The 22006-nt window shown below is 25.3% G+C and overlaps 1 protein-coding gene across 1 annotated transcript; it reads right to left on the bottom strand.

The window, feature by feature from the left end:
* Nucleotides 1-7742: 7742 nt before the first annotated feature.
* Nucleotides 7743-21771, bottom strand: LOC147806241 (uncharacterized). The gene is made up of 10 exons (XM_087169022.1): nt 21664-21771; nt 21185-21328; nt 19389-20136; nt 18348-18523; nt 15894-16037; nt 14598-14757; nt 13505-13635; nt 11715-11851; nt 9583-9672; nt 7743-8084 (listed from the first exon to the last, which is right to left on the bottom strand). The coding sequence occupies exons 2-10, from the start codon at nt 21281-21283 to the stop codon at nt 7892-7894; spliced, it is 1878 nt and encodes a 625-aa protein (XP_087025148.1). The 5' UTR covers nt 21284-21328; nt 21664-21771; the 3' UTR covers nt 7743-7891.
* Between the last annotated feature and the right edge of the window lie 235 nt (nt 21772-22006).

A 22006-nucleotide genomic window follows, 5' to 3' on the forward strand; every position in this document is an offset into this window, starting at 1 on the left:
GAAAGTACATTTTGAGTCCCCAATTTAAAAAAAAAGTTTAAAAATATTGAATTAGTACGTTTGGGAGAGATGGGACCATATGGAAAATTAATTTTTCCATATTGGTTTAGTATTAACCATTGTAAAAAATTAAACTTTAGTCAACTTCCTCCCTTCCCCCCGAAAAAAATACTTATTAACTCTAATTTTCTTTCAACAAAAATAAAAAATTTAACTACTAAAATAATACTAACAGCGTTAGCATTTACTACCTTACAGCTCTATTTAAAAAAAAAAAGTTTATCGCACGTTCTTTAACTATTTCTTACAAGTTCAGAGTGGATATCTCTAAGGGATATGTCATCAAATTAATATTTATTTACAGTCATTTGAAACCGTTTTGCTTTTAAAACGTGTTTCTATGAAACCATGGGTGTACTTAACGAAGGTGAGTATATATACCCATCCCACCTCCAACGATTAAAAATCAATGAAAGTCCCCCTGAGTATTTCCAACAGTAAAATAAAATTTTCATGAATCACTATCGAATTAAATTCAAAGTTTAAAAACAAAAAGGAGATAAAAATAATTAATCATTTTATACAAAATTAACAGATATAATTTTTTTTTTGTATATATTAGAAAAATAGTTTAACTGCATATTTTAATTTCATCCTCCTTTAAAATTAGACTCATGTGACAGCCATGTATGAATTAAATAATTTAAAATCAACGATAATTAAATAAAGAAATATAAGTTATGAAGTAAAACGCTAAGTTAATTGAGAAAATGTACTGAAATCGTTTTGGAAAACCGTAAAAAACACACTGAAGTCAATGATCTTTAATTTATTTTGTTAATTACTATTACTGGTATTATGGCAATTGGTGAGGAGCTGTTTTTAATAGGTGTCAAATATACTAAAATAGGTACGGCTGTAAATGCTGTAGTAATAGTTCTTCTACAGTCCAGAGTAGGGTAGGGGATAAGAACTGAAGAAAATTGTTTGATTGTAGTAAATTTAGACTATCACGAGTTGGCTTCGAGGAATAGCATCATGCCAAATGATACTGATTACAGTTAGTCTTCATTTATTAATTTTTGGGATGAACTTCTATTAAAGCGCTTTGCTTAATCTTGCATTATCCCATCAGGAATGGCTATAAATAATAACAAGAAAAAAAAGTGGAAATATTTTAGTTTTATTAATTATATTTTTCAGACTTGTGCATGATGGTAGTTGAAACAATTTGATTCCAACCCATCGACATCGAAAGAAAAAAATCTGCAGAAAAATCTTTAGGTATTTGGAGTCAATCTTTAAAATTTTCTGCAGAAAATCTACAAAAACTATGCTCCAAATTTTCAGCAGAAAAAAAAATTCAGGAAAATGTAATAAACTAACTAACTTTGGAATTCTTTAAGACTTTCTGCAGATTATTTTATTCAAAAAGAAAAATTTCGAGGAATTTCGATTTTTTTTCCTGCAAATTACCTCGATTAAACAATTAAAAAAAAATTCACATGGATCTAGATACGATTTTATTTCAAAGCAAGATTACAATTAAAAGAGGAAAGAAAAAAAAAGCTCGAAAACATAGATTCTTGGGTAGATTCTTTTAACGATAGGTGGACAGTTTGAAGAAGAAATTAAATAGCGATGAAAATTTAGTAAAAAAGAAAGAGATTTTTTACACATATCATTTAAATATAAAGCATCAACTAATTTTCAGGCTATGATTACTTGTTTGCATAAAATCTAACGGAATTCTAAATCTCTTTAAAAATCCTGTACAAAAGTAACTGTACTATCTAAACATTTTCATTACAGTAAAATCATAAAATTAAAAATTCTATTTTAAAATAAAAATTTAATAACTAGAAAAAAAAGGGAAGCTTCGGTAGATTTTTAAATAGATAGATATATAATTGTGAAAAAAAAAAAATAGTAAATACTGAGAACGAAAAAAAAAAACTATTTTATCTTTGAATTTGTACTCATACGATTTAAGAAACATTCAAGTATAAAATAGTATGGATTGTATTTATACTCAAGCAATTAATTGTTTAAATAAAAGCGATTGACTTTTTTAAAAAATTGTACGTTGTTCTGTTGTTGTTGTTACTTTACGTCGCACTAGAGCTGCACAATGGGCTATTGGCGACGGTACGTTGTTCTGAATCAACTAAATATTTTCTACATAACAAAAAATAAAACATTGTATAACATAAGACTCACATATATATATATTTTTAAATTCAAGCCAATTGGTGATATGGTTTAGACAGGCTAGGCAAAAAAATTTTTGTTTTAGAGAAGCGGTTCATTGTTTATAAATAGTATCCGTCGAGAACAACTTCCTTAAAGAATGGATTCTTTAATTGTAGTCCTTAGTTAATCACACAAGATATTTTCGTGGAATATTCATGAAATACGTCTTGGAAATTACGGTTCAACAATGCTGAATTTTTTAAAATTTCGGATACTTTACAGATCCTTATACCAGGCACCTACAAATAACAACAAATTCAGCATAAAAACCTTCCGCTATAGAGTTCCAATATTGCAGTTCTAGTTTCATGAAAATATAAAAGCACCCTTCAAAAAATATTTTCCGAAAACATAAAATTTATTTAAACCTTTAAATTCTTTTTATTAATAGTTTAATTCACTTTCCATTCATTATTCTATAACTTTTACTCCTTATAAATGGGCAAGGAAATTTAAAATAAATAAAGTGATAAATTTTTACTAATATTAATTATAACATAGTGTTTATGAGTATGAAGGAAGTTGATAATATCTTGAAGTTTGTTATAGACATAAAAAACTAGATTGTGCAGTTTTTGTAAAACATGTGTAGCTCCTCTTAAACATCACAATAAAAACAAATCATATATCTCGAAATGCTACTGGTATTTTCGAATCTTCAGGTTCCTTTCACTGTATAATTTTAGTTGACATCTTAAAAATGTATTGCTGCAATATTCCAAATTTAATTACATACATATGCTTCGAAATACAATTAAAGATCCATTGTTGATAATAACTTAATAATATTCATTATGGTAATATCTTGAAGTTTATTATAGAATTTGTAACTCAAAACTAGACTGCAGTTTTTGTAAGACATGCATAGCTCCTCTCAAACAACCGAATAAAATAAAAAATCATATATCTGTAAGTACTTATGTTGACATCTTAAAAATGCATTGCTGTGATACACCCCATTCAATTACATATGCTTGGGAATAAAGGGAGATATCCATTGGGAATAAAGGGAGATATCTATTGGGAATAAAGGGAGATATCTATTTGGAATAGAGGGAGATATCTATTTGGAATAAAGGGAGATATCTATTGGGAATAAAGGGGGATATCTATTGGGAGGATAACACAACTTTAAAAATAGCCACCTTAAACCAAATTCCAAAAGGTAAAGGCAATTTATCAAATAAACGCTATTGTAAAATGTTATAACTTATACATAAATTTTAAAATAAAACTTATGTGTTTTCAATGATGAAGTAGTCATTTTAAAGCTTCAATAATTTTTTTTCTAAATGAATTTACAAAAAGAAACAGTTATAGATCAATGCAACAATTTATTAATATCAACAATAACATTTGTATACATATATAACAATTACAAAAAGCGAAGTCAAATAATTACTATAGTTTATATCAAAATTAAATTTTTAAGCAATAAATACTACTTCGTGAGCACCATTATTTCTTATTCTACTATATAATTATGAAAAAATTTACATTATACTCCAGCAATTAAAATAGCATGGTAAATAACCGAGTACATCCATAATGTGCATTTTCAATCATGTAATCTGCTTTTGTCATGTCCTATTATCAACTAACATATTTAATATAATTAACTTTTAACCCAAGAGAGTTCAATAGCAAAACTTTTTAAAATTTGTTTAAAATCTGAAATCTTTGCACTTGAAGCTTTCTCATTTGTATTATCAGTAGCTTGAAAAATCTATTCAATAATAAGGCTAAGAAAAGATATAAACCTCAAGGTGAAGTGTTCATTTATTTAAACTTAAATAACTTCTTTTTCAATAAAATAATAGAAAACAAAAAAATTTGAGAAAATGTAAAACATAATTGCAAATTAATTGTAATGATTCCTTTTCAATTGGCAAAAACAGTACATGATTATAAAAATGGGTAACTGGTTATAAAACTCAAAAATAAAATATTCACTTCAATACTGTCTCTGACAAGGTAATGAATGTTAAGTATGACTTAAATTCTTTTTAAATTTATGTTTAAGCATGTAAACGCTAAAAAATTTTTTTCAATCACAAATTTTAAGAATGAAGAAAGGGATCCACTACAATTTTTTTTTCAATCACAAATGTCAAGAATAAAGAAAGGTATCAAACTAACATAGAGAAAAATTAAGTAAACAAAAACAATAATGAAATGGGCTAAATAACAGGCTCATTCAAAAGAAAGAAAAACAAAAACTTCAGGGTGAAAGCTTTCCAAAATTCTCTAAGATTTCCAGAGTAAAACTTTGCAGACTTTTACAATTTAAATGAAAGATATTTTTTAATAGTAATTAAAAATGTTATGTAGAAATTAAACATAAATTACAAATAAATTTTTTAATTAAGTATTTTGACTTGAATTTTTTATTTAAAAAATGAAAAAATTTTAAAATAATTTTTTTTTTCTTTAAATTTAAAATTTACTCATTATTTTATTTGTTCATAATTTTGTCTAAAAATTCCTGAGAAACAAAAAATATGCATTATCAAAATTTGTTACTTTATGAAAACCAACTTTCGTAAAAATTTATTATTTTATTAAAACCAACTTTTGTAAATTTATATATTATGAGATTTTTCTATTAATTTGTATGGTAAAAGGTTTTTGATAAATTTCTTATTTATTTTTATAAATTATTATAACCTTAATATTTTAAGAAATTTAATTTAAATAAAATAAATATTTGTTAAATAGAAAGTGAACATAACAAATTATCTAATCAAAACTATTATTTTTTTTTAAATAACACTAATGAAAAGAAAAATAAATTATTGTACACGGTGTTTGCCAGTCATGAAAAGTTTTGTGACTTTCAAATTCGATGATTTCAAACCTAATTTCAAAAATATAATATCATAAACGAATCCAAAATTGTTAAATGGGAATTAGTTTTAAAAAAGAACAGTTAATTAACAGAACCACTAAGAGAGAGATTTTTGTTTCAGTATCTCATCAATCTTAAACACTCTGTTGTAATAATGGATAACTTTTAACGAGATGGTTGGTTATCCAAAATATTCTTAAGGCCTGACAATAGATTGAAACATATTGGTAGTTAGGTTATGCGTGACCATTATAATGCTACGAAAATGTTTTGAGTTTATTGTCATTTTCTCCGAGAGTATTGCATTGTATTTTAATTTCATCAGAAATCCAGTTTTAAGTAAATTTCAAATCTCTGAGAATTCCAAATTTTCCCTGTCTTCATAGATTGGCCCACAATTCAAAAGAAAAAAAATCACATAGTAGAGAGATTCAAAAGTTACAAACATGGTAAGTGACTTAATCGGTTAAAACTACATGGCTCAACTTCATTCAATAAAATATTATAGCTCGCTCAATGACTTTTAAATTAACAAATCATTTTTTATGAATGCATAATTAAATAAATAAATTTTAAATAGTATAAAAAATAAAAAATTTCACTACACAGACTTACAAATATACAATGAAATCGTTTGATTTTTCAAAAACATACCAAAACAAGGAATATTTAAGATAGCCAAATATCTTAAAACCTTGGTTGATCCTTATTTTAAGCTGCCTTAAATGTCAAACAAACATATAGGATTATTTTCAGAATAAAAAAATGTTTTGAGTACATATAGTATTAAATCTCTTTGAAATAAATTAAATATAAATACACTCAAATAAATTGATACAAAAGGCAAACACAATTTGTGAAATACAACTGCACAGGAAAAATTTTACAATTGTAAGTTTAAAAAAAATTATTACAATATTAAGCATATTTTATCACTGTACGCTTAAGATATAAATAAAGCAATTTTATCATTGCACTGTACACATAAAAAACTAAATCAAGCATTATCATAAACATTATAATCTCAAACAGCAAGTAAAAGTACAAAAAGTAGTTATAAAGAACAATATTGTTTTGTGAATTAATATAATTCAATAAGTTGTTATTTGATAAGGAACATAGTACATCCACATTGCAGTGTTATATTTGAGGAAGACACATTTAAAAATTTTGATGATTTCAGCTATTAAAGATCATTTTTCAACAAATAATAGGTATTTTAGAAAAGCAAAGTTCTTAAAATATATAAAATTTAAATTAAGGTTTTTGATATTAGCAACAACTTAGCACAAAGAAAACTATCAGAATGCCTATCAAAGCACTAAATGAAATTTATTTAACCATTCCAGGTTTTCTAGACTTTGAAAATACATTTTTCAAAATCACACTATTAATATTTTCTTACATATATTTAGTAAAACATTAAATTAAATAAAATTAATCCCAGGAGTTTAAACTAAACTATAAGAGCATATGTTAAAAAAATATAAAATTTTTCTTTAAAATATTAGACTTTTTTTTATTAGGCTAAAATAAATTTATAATATAAACTCACGTTAGAAACATAACATACACTTACATAACATTTACATATATGCAATTAAGTATGATATATCTATCATGAATTAATAATGAAAAATTTTAAAAATGAAAAAAAGCATGTTGTAGACTATTTTATTTCATTTGTTTAAACAATTTTTCTATTAATTACTTTCTGATCTTTATCACATACACTTGATAACATGTATAATACCGAATTTTTTTTTTATTAATCACATACAGTTAAACTTAAATAAAAATTTTTTTGTTGATATCACAGAAATTTTTTTAATCCCTGTTTCTTTGATATATTGCAAATTTCAGGGACCTTTGACAAAATATTTTTGATCATTAAAATTTCTAGGAACGAGGAATTTTTTTGAGCTTTCTAGATTATACAGATTGCTAGGCATCCTGAAATCTCTTCCAACCTTCATGCTTTATATATATATATATATATATATATTGGAAATTAGTCTGATGATAAGTCTGAATATGAGAAATGAAAAAAAAAAACAATCCTAAATCCTTTTGTTAGTTAGAGGATCAATTTGATTTTTTTTCATGCTTACGGTATTCAAATTACAAATAAAAAAATTTGAAATATTTATAAGATGACAGCATACCATTTCACAAGACGTCAAAACTTTTTATTTTATTAATAATTGTTAAAATATATTCATGTCGCTTACTTAAAAAGAAATTTTATTTTAATAATGTTTTTTTAAAAAAATTATGACTAAAATTATTATATTTTTAATTACTCAATTTATGGTCTTGGAAAATTGAAATTTTGCTAGCCTTTTAGTAACTTTTACTGGAAACAAAATTAACTTAGTTATCTAATGTTAAAGTTCAAGCTACCTAAAATTTTTGAATATCAATATTGTTATATTTCAGCTTTAAAGGGAAACATGTAATAAATAAGATCTTTTTTAGAATAGTTAGAAACATGTCACACAGCTAATGAACACTGCTTTTAAAATATCAATTGATTAAGGTATAAAATAAAATGTTCTATAACAAAACAACTAAAAGCAAATTTTAAAAAATAATATACATATTTTTTTTTCAAATCACAATTTCCAAAATATCAGACAAGACATATGAACTAAAATGACTCTGTAACAATAATAACATATATTTTTAAAGAAAAAATAATAATATAGCTGTCAAGATTGCAATATAGTATAGCACTAATTTAAAAAATATGTAATTTTATAATACAAAAAGTAACACAATGACTAAAGATTAAGGCAGGCCCATCATATCTAGCAGAGAATTGATTTTAGAATTTAAATATTCTTTATTTTTAGGCTTCAAACCATCAATCCAGAGTTTTGGAAGTCGAGAATAGCCATATTTGCAGCCAAGTAATGAACCACTAATGCAGCCAGTCATGCTACTGTAACCCCCAAGCATCAACAAACTGCTCAGAGCACTTCTGTGAAAGTTAAAAAGAAAACAATTGAAATAATAAACAAATATAATAAAATACAAATTATATAATATTATATGTTTTCTTTATAAATTATATAATATGAAGGGGGTGGTTGGAACTAGTTTGAACTTAAACTAGTTTGAACTTTTTGCAACTTAAATGCTTTTATTGTTTCAAATTTTACCAGAGGTTTATTTTTGTTTCAAATTGAAAAGCGAGCAATATCACCATTTCTTTAACCCCTTATATCAGTATCAATCTACTTTTACCACATAGACAAAAAAATAATAATAATAAAAAGAAAATAAGTAAAAAAAACATTAAATAAATAATAAAAAAATAATTTGGAAATAGTCTATTTAACAGTTTCAACTTGACTGACATAAAATAATGAATAAATATAAAATAATGAATAATATATTATTAATAATGAATAATACATTATTACTAATGAATAATATAATATAATGAATAATATAAAATAATGATTAAGTAATGAAAAAAGGTATGAAGAGACTTTTTAAAAATGTCAAATTTTGAGTTTAAAATTTTTTCAGCAATATATCTAGTATTTAATTTTTTTTCTTACAGATCATTAAATAAAATTGATTTCAAAGTGAAAAAGTGTTGTATGTTTTATACACATCTTTCTCCTCTTACCATAATTTCTAAAACTAATGGTTTTAAATTAAAAGACATTAAGAATTTTTCTTTTCAATTCCCGTTTCCTATAAAGAAAGTAATTTTATTAAAATACAAATAAAAATAATTTTAATGAAACCATAATTCATACACTTTAAATCCAATATTTATACCATAAAAAAATATAAAATTACATATTATGGATAGACATTATCAATGCACAACAATTATGTTTTTAGAATTTCACTGTGCATAGTAGCCAAGCCGAGGATATTCTTAGATATCTTTAATAAGTACATTCTTCACTTGAGAAATACTGCTTTTAGCATAAACTAAATGGTTTAAGATATTTTTTTATTTATTTTGTAAATAGTTTTGATGAAAACTTATTTGAGTCAAAATTATTTTAATTGTTATTTAGAATTAATGCAAATAATTCTAAATAACAATCAAACAACACAACAGGCCCTAACAATACAATAATCTGAAAATTTATAAATCTCAAAAGTTAGTCAAAGTATTTTTTCGTAAATCAAGCTCTTTTCGGAAGGTTTGACACTTTTTTTTGATAAGATTGCATCCATAATATTTCAGACCATTAGGTGAGTAAAAGAAACAAAGTTCCTAAACTTTCTGCTTACTAATAATTTGTACAGTTTTACAATGTAAAATTCAGATGCTATAAAAATACAAAATAGGGAAAAATACAGTTTCATTTAATTATATTAATATACTCTTATCACTTTAAATTTAAGATTCTCAAAACACTTTGATAATAAAGTAAGAAAACTAAAATGTTATCAAACATTTGAACAAAAATTAAATTAACAAAATAGAAAAGGATTTTAATTCAACATACTTAAAATCTGCCCCAGACCGAAGACCTGTAAAAGCAGCTGCGCATGCTTTAAAAGGATGACATGCTTTTCCAACTTCAGAAATTCCAATACTAAGAAAAAAAGGAAAATAAAATCTGAGCATCCAGTTTACATTAACAGGTAAATCAATTTACACTGGTACAAAATTTTACTGTGTACCGTTCATACCTTTTAGGGGAATAAAATATTAAAAAAAAACTACAAATAAAAAACTTATAGTAAATAAATATGAAATTTTCTTATGAGGACTGACTCTCAATCATGACTTCTGCAAATGGTAATTAAATTAAGCAAATTTGCAAGGACAAACGCAGATAAAAATTAAATATAAGTAGTGGCATGTAAGTACCTTCTAGTGTAAAAAGATTTTTAAGTAACATAATGCGTAGTTGCTACTAAGACTAACTAATGCTTAAAAATTGCAATTTGATTCACGTGATGAAATTTTTTCTTTAAGTACAACACAAATATATTTTAGACAGCTTGAAGGGGAGAGTTTATCTATTATGTCAACCTTCATCTATCAATAGGTACCTCATGATAGAATCAAGTTAACATGTCTTATATACTAGTGATTTGGTACTTAATATTTGTAGTGGTAGTTACACCACATTTTATCTGTGATAGAATTTGATGAACGGATATCACTAGTCGATTTATGCTGTTTATTTGTTTATTGTATTAATTTGGATATTATATTTTCTTATTTTGTTTTGTTTATAGCATTTTGCTCATTACTTTTTTTCCCTTCAATATTGTTTATTGACTGGGAGACGTTATTTACTTCACCGGATTTCTTTTCTTTGAGCAGTGTTTGAGTTAGAAGCAAATCAATTATTGAATGTGGACCATCCATCAATGTTGACAGGTTCATATCACGTCCGCAGATCATAATGTGTGGAATTAATTGACCATGTCAACCTTCATCCATCAAAAGGTACCTTTGATAGAATCAAGTTAACATGTCTTATATACTAGGGATTTGGTAATTAATATTTCGCTCATGGGCTGCAATAGTGACACAACTCAAAAAATCATGTTTTGAGATAAGTGAGTTTAAAGTATTCATTGCTAAGGAAAATGCATAAGAAATGCTTTAGTGTTCTTAAACCAAGATTACCTTCAAGTTGAATTATGAGTTGTGCTAGTTTTGTTGCTGAAAAGAATGTGTATTTTTATATTTACACCTGTTTTCAGTCCAAAACGCGTGTTTTTTTAAGTTGTGCCACTATTGCAGTCCATGAGCGATTTGTAGTGGTAGTTACGCTACAAGCCTAGTGTTAGGTTTATAAAAACCTTTAATTCTTCAAAATTTTTAAATTTGCTAAAAACGAGAGCAGATTGCAATAATAAAGTAGAATATATGTGTGCTATTGTGTTACCACAGAAATGTATACATATGTTTACTAAACAACACTGAGGCACACATTTAGCACTGAAATACCCATCTTTAAGTTTAATGAATTTCTAGAAATGGCACAAACTTTTTTTTCACAGAGCTCAGTTCAGTATGCTATAGCAGAAAAACAACTTATAAAGCGAGCAATATAAGCAGAATTAACAGAGCATCATATACAATAAGATCCAGAGCATGCACATAAAAAGCAAAGTGACTTTCAGAAGGTACGGAACCTGTGAACCGGTTGTTGGGCAACTCTACATGTATCGTTGGGTATGCTACCACTCGCGCTGCCACTTTATTCTTTCTTTGTCAAAATGAGTTAGCAAATGCAATCAACGTGGATGATAAATGTATTTTCAAAGGAATATATTTATTAACAGTACAGTACCATTTAACAAATAGTGTAAGAATGCAGAACAAAACAATAATAAATAAAAAGAGAAACTTTTCTTCTTCTTCCCAACCCCAGTAGTGAGTGGGTGAAGAGGAGGGTAGAAATCTGTTTCAAGAACTTTTACTGTATGCCCTTTAATGTTTTTTTCCTTTATACACCGGTACTAAACCTTCGGGGACTGGTTTACATTATGCCTATGGAAGCTAGCCTTCTTCTCCTATGTATATTCTTTGATGATAGTTGGTGTGAACAGGTGGTAATATTACAGAAATATATCCATATTTTCAAATTATGAAATAAACAAAAGGACTACTCACTTTTTATAATCACTACAACAACAATAATAGTTGAATTCTTTTTGTATAGCTTCATCTTTGCTATAGTTTAAACCATATTGAGTTGCCCTCTTTAACAACTCTTCCATTGAAGAGTCTTCTTCCAAAGAATATTTGCCCTGAAAGATTTATAAATTAATTAAAATATTTTAAAACTAATCTTACAGAACTGAGAAAATAAATTTAAACTCTAACTACTGAGTTATTTTATTTTACTAATTATTATAAGTTCCTTTGGTTTTTACCATGATGTTTCTTATGAATAGAGGTTAGTTTGAAAAATTCCAGAGTAGAAAGTTTTCAAAATATAATCTTACATTTGGTTGACAAATGTGGGAAAAGTTTTTTTTAATTTGTTTAATTTTTAAAAAAAAAACGATTGTTGCTTTTTCACTAGGTTTAAGATGCATTAAATTTTTTTGATAAACAACATTATGATATAAAACGAAATGAACAATTCTTTGAAAGCACTTTAAGAATTGTGTCAGGTAATTTTCATCAGTATAGTTTCAGGCTGGTTAAGTTTTAAGCCAAATATATCATAAAAATCTAATTTTTTTAAAAAAGTAGATTTTCAAATTTCAATTTTTATCACATTTAAGCAAAGAGTTTATTTAGCATAATTTCTAACATTTTTAATTTATGGAAAAGTGTGGGGAAAAGATTCAAGAATTTAAGATAATAGATATTAAGTTATTATACAAATGTTTTATATATGTAGTACAAACAGTATAAAAACTAAATATAAATCCAAGGGAATAAAATATGTAAAATTGATAAAAAGATATAAACCATTTTGATTTTAGCAAAAATGCTTTTGTTTACTTTACATAGTAATGAAGTAAATTTCCGATTTAGATTTTAGTAAGAATGATTCTTAGCTTCATACATAGAATACATTTAATAAAAATTTTTTTAAACGTACTTAGTTAAAAATTACAGAGAAATATTTGAAAAAATATACAATATATTTATACTAGTCTAAAATTATTCCTGACAGAAATATATCCTTTTTCTCTATAAAATCTTTAATTTAAAATAACAAAGCTCAAAATTATTTCCTAAAATCCTTACAAAATTTATATCATATCTTTCTAGCAAAGATATTCTTTATAAACATACTTTTAAAATGGTCAAATTCTATTAAAAAATGTATAATAATTTATCTATAGCATTTAAATAAAAGTGTGATTTTAAAATAACAAGCTTTTTTTCTGAACTTTTGTCAAAATAATTTAACAGTATTTTTTCTGCTAACTGGTTCTAAAAATTACCCCTAAGATTATTATTATATATATAATTCAATTATTGAAAACAAACAAACCAGATAAATAAAAATTTACCTACAACATCTAGATAAAAGTATAATAATGATTTAAAAAAAAAAGCATATTTTCGGAACTTTTGCCAAAGACTTTTTTACAGTATTTGTTATGTAAATTTTAATTGGTCCGAAACTAAATTTTAAGTTGTCCTTAAGATTTTTTTTTGAAAAAATGTAAATTAATTTTTTTGTAAAATCGTCAATTTTAAATAATAAAATAGGAAAGCTTTTTCTTTTTAAAACATATCATAGATTGAAGCCTATAGACTTAAATAAGAAATTAAGAAATGTTCAACAATTTTAAGATAACAAAATTTTATAAATTTAATATAAATGTAATTTTTTTTTTCAAAAACTACATAAAGGAAATTTCTTTTATTAAAAAAAGTGAAACATGCCAAACTTAAGCATAGAATTCACATCAACAGGTCATTTAAAAATCGCTTACTTGCAACATTAAAGCAACTGCCACACTTAAAGTTACACATGTCATGACACATCTTTCATCAAAGTGTGTAGCTAAACATATTCTGACAGAATTTGAAATAACTTCACTCAAGTCATGAAAACGAGGTATACCTGAAAATAAAAAGAAGCATTAATTTGAGATAATTATAAAACTAAACGTTTTACATTAATTAAAATAATAAGTTGCATCACTTTCACAATCTTCACTTTATTTCAACATTTTTCTGAATATTATTCAAAAATATGAATAAATAATTAAATATTTATCATCATAACAAGTAACAGATGAACAAGCAATAACAAGTAATTATTATCATAATAAAGATATTTTCAAACATAAAATTTTCTACCACAAAAAGAAAGGTATCAATGTTGAATTAATATAGAATTAGTGAAGTTAGAAATGGTAAGAACCAATACAAAGTAATTTCATAATTTTGATATTTACCACAATCAAAATTTATAAAATAAAAATGAGTTTTTTTGTCATTTTATTTCATTGCATTTCGGTTTATTGACCTATTAATAAGATGAAAGACAGTGAATAATAATATTGATTATAATATTATGAATGATAAAATAATAATTCAGTAATGTTAACTAAAAATGTGTAACAAAAGGCCATTTTTCTCTCTCTTTATTTAAGAGTAAACTTTTATAGCATGCATGATTAACTTAATCAATGTTAACATTAAATAAAACTTTTTAAAAATTTATCCAACTGCAAAAATTAGTTTTTATTCAGCAAAATAATTTTAAAACTTCAAAGACTTAGCCTTTGATTGTATTTCTTTGAAGAAAACTACTTAAAAAATTAAAATAAAATAGACATAAGAATTTGTTTGTGAAAAATTTTTTTACACACTAAAATAATACCACCAATTCATTAATAGTTTTAACCACAATGATGCATTTAAAAATAAGATTCAAGATTTTTTCAAATTCTATAAATATATTTCAAGGGAATTTTTGAAATCAAATGGAATAAAAAATTTATTTGATATAATTTACAATCAATATAACTTAAAAATTACATTAAAATTTTTTTAACACAAGAGTTAGAATATATTTACCAAGTACTAATGCTCGTGAGAGAGAACCACTATCAACGAATAAGGATGATTTTTGGGGACTACTTGAACTATTTCCGTTTGTAAGGTTAAATCCATCATGTTTATGAGTATCTTCAGCAACCTGATGTGGATTTTCATCATACTTGGGAGATTGCAACACCTGAAGTTATCAATGAAGTAAGAATGCATAAATAAAACCCTACACACTCTTTGTAACTTTTTCTATTCATCGTTTAAATAGTTAGAGAAAATAAGTAGTCTTATTCTACTAATGGTGGGAAAAACATATAGCTAGTGTTGAATAAAATTAATAATCTTTTACTAAGTGCTTTATTTTTCAACAATTATAATTCTTTCTAGTTTTTTCTATATCTTGTTTATAACAAAAATCTAGAATTTTTTTAAAAAATAAATAATTATAAAAGGTAAATATACAATAACTGAACTGTTTTGAAACAGAAAAAGAAAAAAAATTATAATAACAAACCCTGCTTAAAGTTTAGAGAGAGACAGATGGAAAAAAACACTTTATGACTCAAAGCAACATTTTAAGACAGATATTTTTTTTTAACAATTTCCGAAAATGAAGATTGAGAATAATAACAAAAATAAATTTACAAATAAAACAAAAAGCTAGAATAATTAAATTTTTTAGAATTTGAATTATCCCACAAGAAATGTAATTGGTTGCAATCAATTTTATGAAAATCCATTAAGGTAGATTTTGCATAGAACTTAAAAAAAAAAAAAATTTTAAAGTAATATTTTACACTCAACAAATGAATTCAATTTTAATATTTACAAAAAATCTCATACCTTTCAAAAATCCAGAAAACTATTTTTAATATCTTATCTTATTAAGAGCTTATAGAAATAGATATCTTTAAAACTCAATACAACATTTCATAATACTTTTCAATTTGCTGGTTGAAGTAAATTCGATAATTTTTTTTTCCACATTCAAAAAATTTTTTTAAACACAAAATAAAATGGCCATCACAAAAAATTTAAAAATAAGTAAATAAAATAAGATAATGTGATAATTAAATTTACTTGCCCCTGATTAACTGAAAAATTCATTTTCAATGATTACTTAAACCTAATAAATTTCAAAATAAATAAAAATATTTGTGATCCTAAATTTTCCCACAATAAGCACTTGAATACACACACAATTTTCTTCAAGCAGTCAAACAGTGAATGATGAAAATCATAATAGTAATAAACAATTTACAACTTAGTAACCACATTTTGTAATAATCAAATTCAAAAGTTTTGAAATTCAAGTTATCTTACAAGATTGATTGTAGTTGAATGCATGTAACTTTCTCGTCCCTCTAATTCTGGAATTCCACTTTTCTTCCAGGTAATAAGATGTTTGGCAAACTCTAACTCATCAACCACACCAGCCCATTGCAGCAAGGAATCAAGGACAAGAAGCTGAAATTAAGTAAATGTAAACATTAAACATTGTAGTGAAATATAAGAAGTTTAAAGCAAATTAAGGAAATGTAAACATTAAATATTGTAGTGAAATATAAGAAGTTTAAAGCAAATTAAGGAAAGACATTTTTTTTCAAACAAGTCTACAAAGATGCATCAGAAAAAAAAAATATTCCTAGCATGTTAAACTAATTGTAAGTAATAGAAATTGTATTTAATAGTTGGCTGTTAAACTCCCTACTATTCATTCTGTAAAGAAGCATGCTGAATAACTTTTGATCCAATGGTCAGATTTCTATACTTAGGGTCAAAGGGAACATCTGACATCTGAGTAAGGGCAGATGTTGATTTTGTTGTAAAAATAATGATTATTTTTTTTATTAACCCTAAAAAATATTTTAATGGAAAAGTTTGCTGTGATACATGTGACTTAAAATTAAATGTTGTCTTAAGGAAGTTGATACCGTCCGGCATAATTGCTTTTGAAAACTACCTTAATTAAATTTTATTTTTGGTAAGCAAGGTAGATAGATCAAAAGTAAAATTTAAAAGTTCCATATAATAATTTTTCAAAATAATGGCAAATTTGATAATAAGAAACAATTTTTTTAATGTTACGTTAATAACTTTACAACAAATTGTAAAACATAAATATCACAACAATTATTTTTCTCCTTCAATAACATTGTTACCTGTGTATAGAACTAATATCTTTAAAAAATACAACGAATTAGCACTAAATACGTGGTTCAATATAGATTTTTTTTTTTAAAAAGAAAAATTCGAAAAAATCTTACTTAAAGCATGATAAAAGTAATTAATTCCCACCTAAGCCTTAGCTTTTAATTAAAAATATTTAGGTATTAAACAAAATCTACGTACAAAAGAATTTTATACAAAACTGTTTTCATAATGTGTATTAACAGAACGAAATAGTCTCAAAGCCAACATTTTTCTAAAAATGCATTTAAAGAATGCAATTGCCAACAAATACTAAAACAATTTATTTTATACGAATTAAATAATTAGAAATCATAACATTCATTCTCAATTTAAAAAGATTTAGAAAACTAAAGAACAAATTTCAAATATAGACAATAAAAATTTTCTTCGAAATTGCTGATTGTCACTCAGTTTGTTACTTTTAATATTTTATGAAAGTAATTAATTTAAGTAAAAGTTTAGAATGTAATTGCCAACAAATACTAAAACATTTTATTTTATACGAATTAAATAATTAGAAATCATAACATTCATTCTCAATTTAAAAAGATTTAGAAAACTAAAGAACAAAATTTCAAATACAGACAAGGAAAATTTTCTTCGAAATTGATGATTTTCACTCAGTTGGTTACTTTTAATATTTTATGAAAGTAAAAACAGTAAAAACTTTAAATAAAATTTACTCTGCGTAATTTGTTCATAGTAAATGTTTTTTTTGAACTAAGAAAAGGGAAATTTATTTGTACTAAAATCACTTCATTGAAGAAATTCAAGTTGCAAAAACATATTCGTTAAATATGCTTTTTAGAGAAATTCAGTTTTTTGATTTTCAAAATGATAATCAACCAAATGGTTTAAATAGTTTAATAAGAAAAGCTATGGAGAGTGGTTTGCTTAATGATATTAACATATTTTTCTGTTATATCTTTGAAACTAATAATGTAATCCTAAAACTTGTTGCACTCATTTATAACACTAATTTGCACAACAAAAAATTTATGTGAAAAATTATTCTTTGTTATTAAATTTAACAATAATTTTAAAAGAATTTAAATAAAAAAAGCACACATTTTTAACTTTCAAAATTTTAACTACCAAAAATTTGGAAAAAAAAATCAGTTCTGTTCATTAGTTCTTGAAAAATAAAAAAGAACATAAAAGGGCATATTTTTAAAATTTTATTTCACTGAATGAGAAAAGTTTTATGCTTGAGAAAGCAAAACTAAAGATATCTAATTTAGAACAAACTGATGATCAGTATGCTTAAATCTAATAAGACTTAAACATTTCTTTCTTTTTAATTGTTAACAGGGCAAAATTGTTTTGTTGTCAAAATTGTCACAAGTATAAATTTCTCAATTACAACTAACTAGTCCAATATTTACATGGCCATTTTATAAAGTTTTGGACAAAATTATAGCATTTTTATTCAGCATACTGATTAGTTACTAGTCTTTTGCACCAGTAACTAAACTTTCTCAATGTTTACCCATTAAAAGTTATAATTCTAAACTATTATTTACCTAATTTCAGAGTTAGAAAATAATTTCACAAGCAATAGAAATAATAAAAGCTAAAGCAAACCATTTGATCAGAATTGGACGTCCAGTCCCCTCTACTCCAATGAACTCTATGCTCATCTCGAATGATATCGTTATAAGTTAATGTCTCTTCATTGTAATAAAAATGGCATTCATCCAAAGACAAGAATTCTGTTGCAATTCCTAGGGCATCTCCAATCACAGCACCGTAAAGCAAACCTGTCAAAGTTTTATTTCAGTCATGTAATTAGAAGTTAAAATAAAAAAATTTGAATCTAATTACTTATTTGTACAATGTCTGGTTTGAATTATCAAAGCAAATTCCTAAAGAAATATTCTTTTTTTAATTTGTGTAAAATATGGAATTGGATGAATTATTCAGAATATTTATCATGAGAAAAAATCTTAAACACTAATTGGCAGAGGGGAAAATATTTCGCACAGAAATACAATCACTGCTCTATAGATATATATGACTGTTGTTTTACATATGGCTGAAGGAAAAAAACATTAAGTGGAAGTTTTTCAAGGAAAAAAATAAAAACACAAACAAAATACAAACTCATTATCAATGTTAACATCCAGCACTCATGCACTTACAATTTGTTTCATATAGCGCTTATAGGCAAAACAAGCTGGAATTTTGTGAAGAAATGAATTGCCAGAAATTTATTCCAAAGAATATCTGGATTATGCTCGCAAATTCAAATCTTAATAGGCACAACTAAAGCCAACTTAGTTTTGTCAAAAGTCATACAATTTATTGCAACGCTTTAATACATTTCTAAAAGAATTGTTTTACAAGCACCCAAAGTTGTAAATTAGAAAATATACATAGGGAACAATTAAATGACAATAGAATATATTTACAAAGTTCTAAACAGTACATAATAAGTTGATAAGTAAACACATGAAAAAGTATTATAAAGAGAATTGTATAATAAGGCACCCAATAAATCTTAAGTACATATAATATAAACAAACTTACAATATCAGAAGGTGTTAAATTCAAAATACAGAACAATATTTATTTGAATGTATTGAGAGAAAAAAAGAAAGAAAGAAAATGTGAAGCTATGCTCACCGATTATTCTATCTTTTAGTTCATCAGGATGCAGTTGAGTAGCATCATAAGGTGGAAGCAAAGGTGTTCTAATTCTACTTGCAGTGTTCATAGTTGCTGTTTGTATTTGAACATATAGAGCTTTAGCAGAATCAGGATTAGCAGCTGCTGTTTGAATGACATTACCTCTAACTCTGGGAAACACATTAATTTCTCGTTCCACTTTTGATAGGATTTTCCCTGATGCAAGTTGTTTTAAAAACCTAATAGTTTGAACAGATCCACTATCACAGATATGTTGAGGCGGTTGTGATTCACAAGCATTAGACACAGCAAGAAGAACTTCAATAGTTTCACTGTAACCGAGAGATTTAGGAAGACAAGTCAGTTTATTGCAGCTGACATTGAGTTTTTTGAGTGACTCCATTTCACCAATATTTTCTGGCAAGGAGATCAGGTTGTTGTGAGACAAATCGATCTTCTGAAGTTTTACCAATCGGGAGAGAGTAAATGGAATTTGTTCTAGTTGGTTATGAGATAAAAGCAGTTCTTTTAAATGAAAAAATAAACCTATACTATCTGGTAAAGTAGTAATTTTATTAAAGCTAAGGTCCAAAAAGGATATGTGAGGTATTCGTAAAGGAAGTTCTTCTGGCAAAGTTGATAAGCAATTGAATGATAAGTTTATTCTCTCATGTAATGATATTGAGTCTGTTATAGCTGACGGAATTTCAGTCAGGCACTTATGTGAATATTCACCCTTGATGTGCTGAAAAGGATAAGTGTTTAGGCATGTTCTTTTAGGATATACTTAGATTTTACAAAAAAAAAAGAAAAAAAAAACTTGTAAGATATTTTCTTTAAAACATCATAAATATGTAACAAATGATCACTATTTTTTTTTGTTGCTAAATTAATTCATTTGAAATAATAATGATAGCTATAAATAGTTGACAAGTTTGGATTATCTAGATCTAAGTATGCTGATACCATTACACTTTCTCTCTTAAAAATATTTTTTAATATTTTTCATTTTGGGGGAACACAGAATATTTTTTCCATGAATGTTGCAGACTTAATTTTTGAGAAGGACAAAATTAAATTACACAGTCACATAAGTTCTCCAAATTTCATATATACAAAAGAAACTTCCATAATCTATATAAAAGATTAATTATTTTTATCACTTTTTTACTTTGAATTTAAATTCATGATGATTCATGAATTTTTTTGAAATTTGTCTGTAATATAGAGGAGGATTATTAGAAATTTGTAATTATTGAGCAGGACATATACTCACATTTATCCTGCAAACTATGCCCATGATTTTTTCCCCTTCTAAGTTGACCAAAGAAAGTCAAACTTTTCTTATGCATTATTTTTTTTTGAATGAAAATTTGAACTTATTAATTTTATAGGATCAGATTACACTCTTAATAAAAATCAATTTGTTACTTATTTCAGTTTTTATGATAATGTTATCTGATGTGTATAATCAATTTGCATACTTCAAGGGCAGTAAAAATTAAAGTTAAAAATAAAAATTAAGAAAAGTAAGGTTTAGGATACACCATTATAATATTCTATAAACTTTAATAGGGTAATACTTACAAAGATGTCATGGAACAGTTCGTTTATTTTAAAACCAGAAACATAAAATTGTTTCACATAATTAACTTTATCAAATAAAAAATAGAGATAATAAAATCTTGTTTGCATAAAATGGTACAGATTATTCCATTAAAAGACATTTTATTACAAAATATAATATGAATCAACAAATAAAGAATAAATTTTATTAGAAAGTTCGATCATACTTTGCAGAATGTTTTGTAATCAACAGGAGTGCTCAAGTCTAATTCTTCTCTTTCATCAGCTCTTACAGGTTCCAGCTTATGCATTTCAACGTTTCCCATTTTTGAACGAATTTGACAGTTCAAAATTAAACTTTAGTTAGAACGCTGCAACAAAAATTTGCTTATTAAATTCAGTTAAAAGGGCAAGCGGAAAAATTAACAAAAATACAATCTAACATAATTTCTATTTAACAATTAAATATTTTTAAAAAATGTATCTCATTAACATATTAATCAGATCAGCTGAGAATAAGATATATGATGATCTGTTAGGAGTGGTACCATGAAGTAATTGTGAAAGTAAAATAATTTATTCCAGAAAAAATAAAAAACAATAAGAGATTTTTTTAATTAAATTGATGAAGGGGAAAAATGACATAGCAATTATACTAAGAAAGATAGGAATTTATCAAATATACTTTTGAAAAAATGTTATATACTTTTTTATTTAATGACAACATGAAAATATCTAAATCATGGTTTTGTTGACATCCGCCTGTTGATGTTTCGATTTCGAAGTCGTGGCGTACGTTGACATCAGTTCAGTTTGTCTTAACATTTATTAGTAAATAGGAATTCATAAGCACTACAGAACCTAAAAATGTTTTTTCGTTAGGACCATTTATGGATTCATAAAAAAATTAGCATCATCATTTAAATTTTATCCCATTTTAAATTTTCGAGTGTATATACGATCACACTTAAATTCGATCCCTAAATTTAAAGGGCTACTCTCACTGCATATGGTAGCACCGAAACTCACCAATCAAACTCCTCTTTTTT

This window comes from Parasteatoda tepidariorum, chromosome 8 (genome assembly GCF_982258835.1).
Source record: "Parasteatoda tepidariorum strain Cologne lab strain chromosome 8, Ptep-v5.0, whole genome shotgun sequence".
NCBI lineage: Eukaryota > Metazoa > Arthropoda > Arachnida > Araneae > Theridiidae > Parasteatoda > Parasteatoda tepidariorum.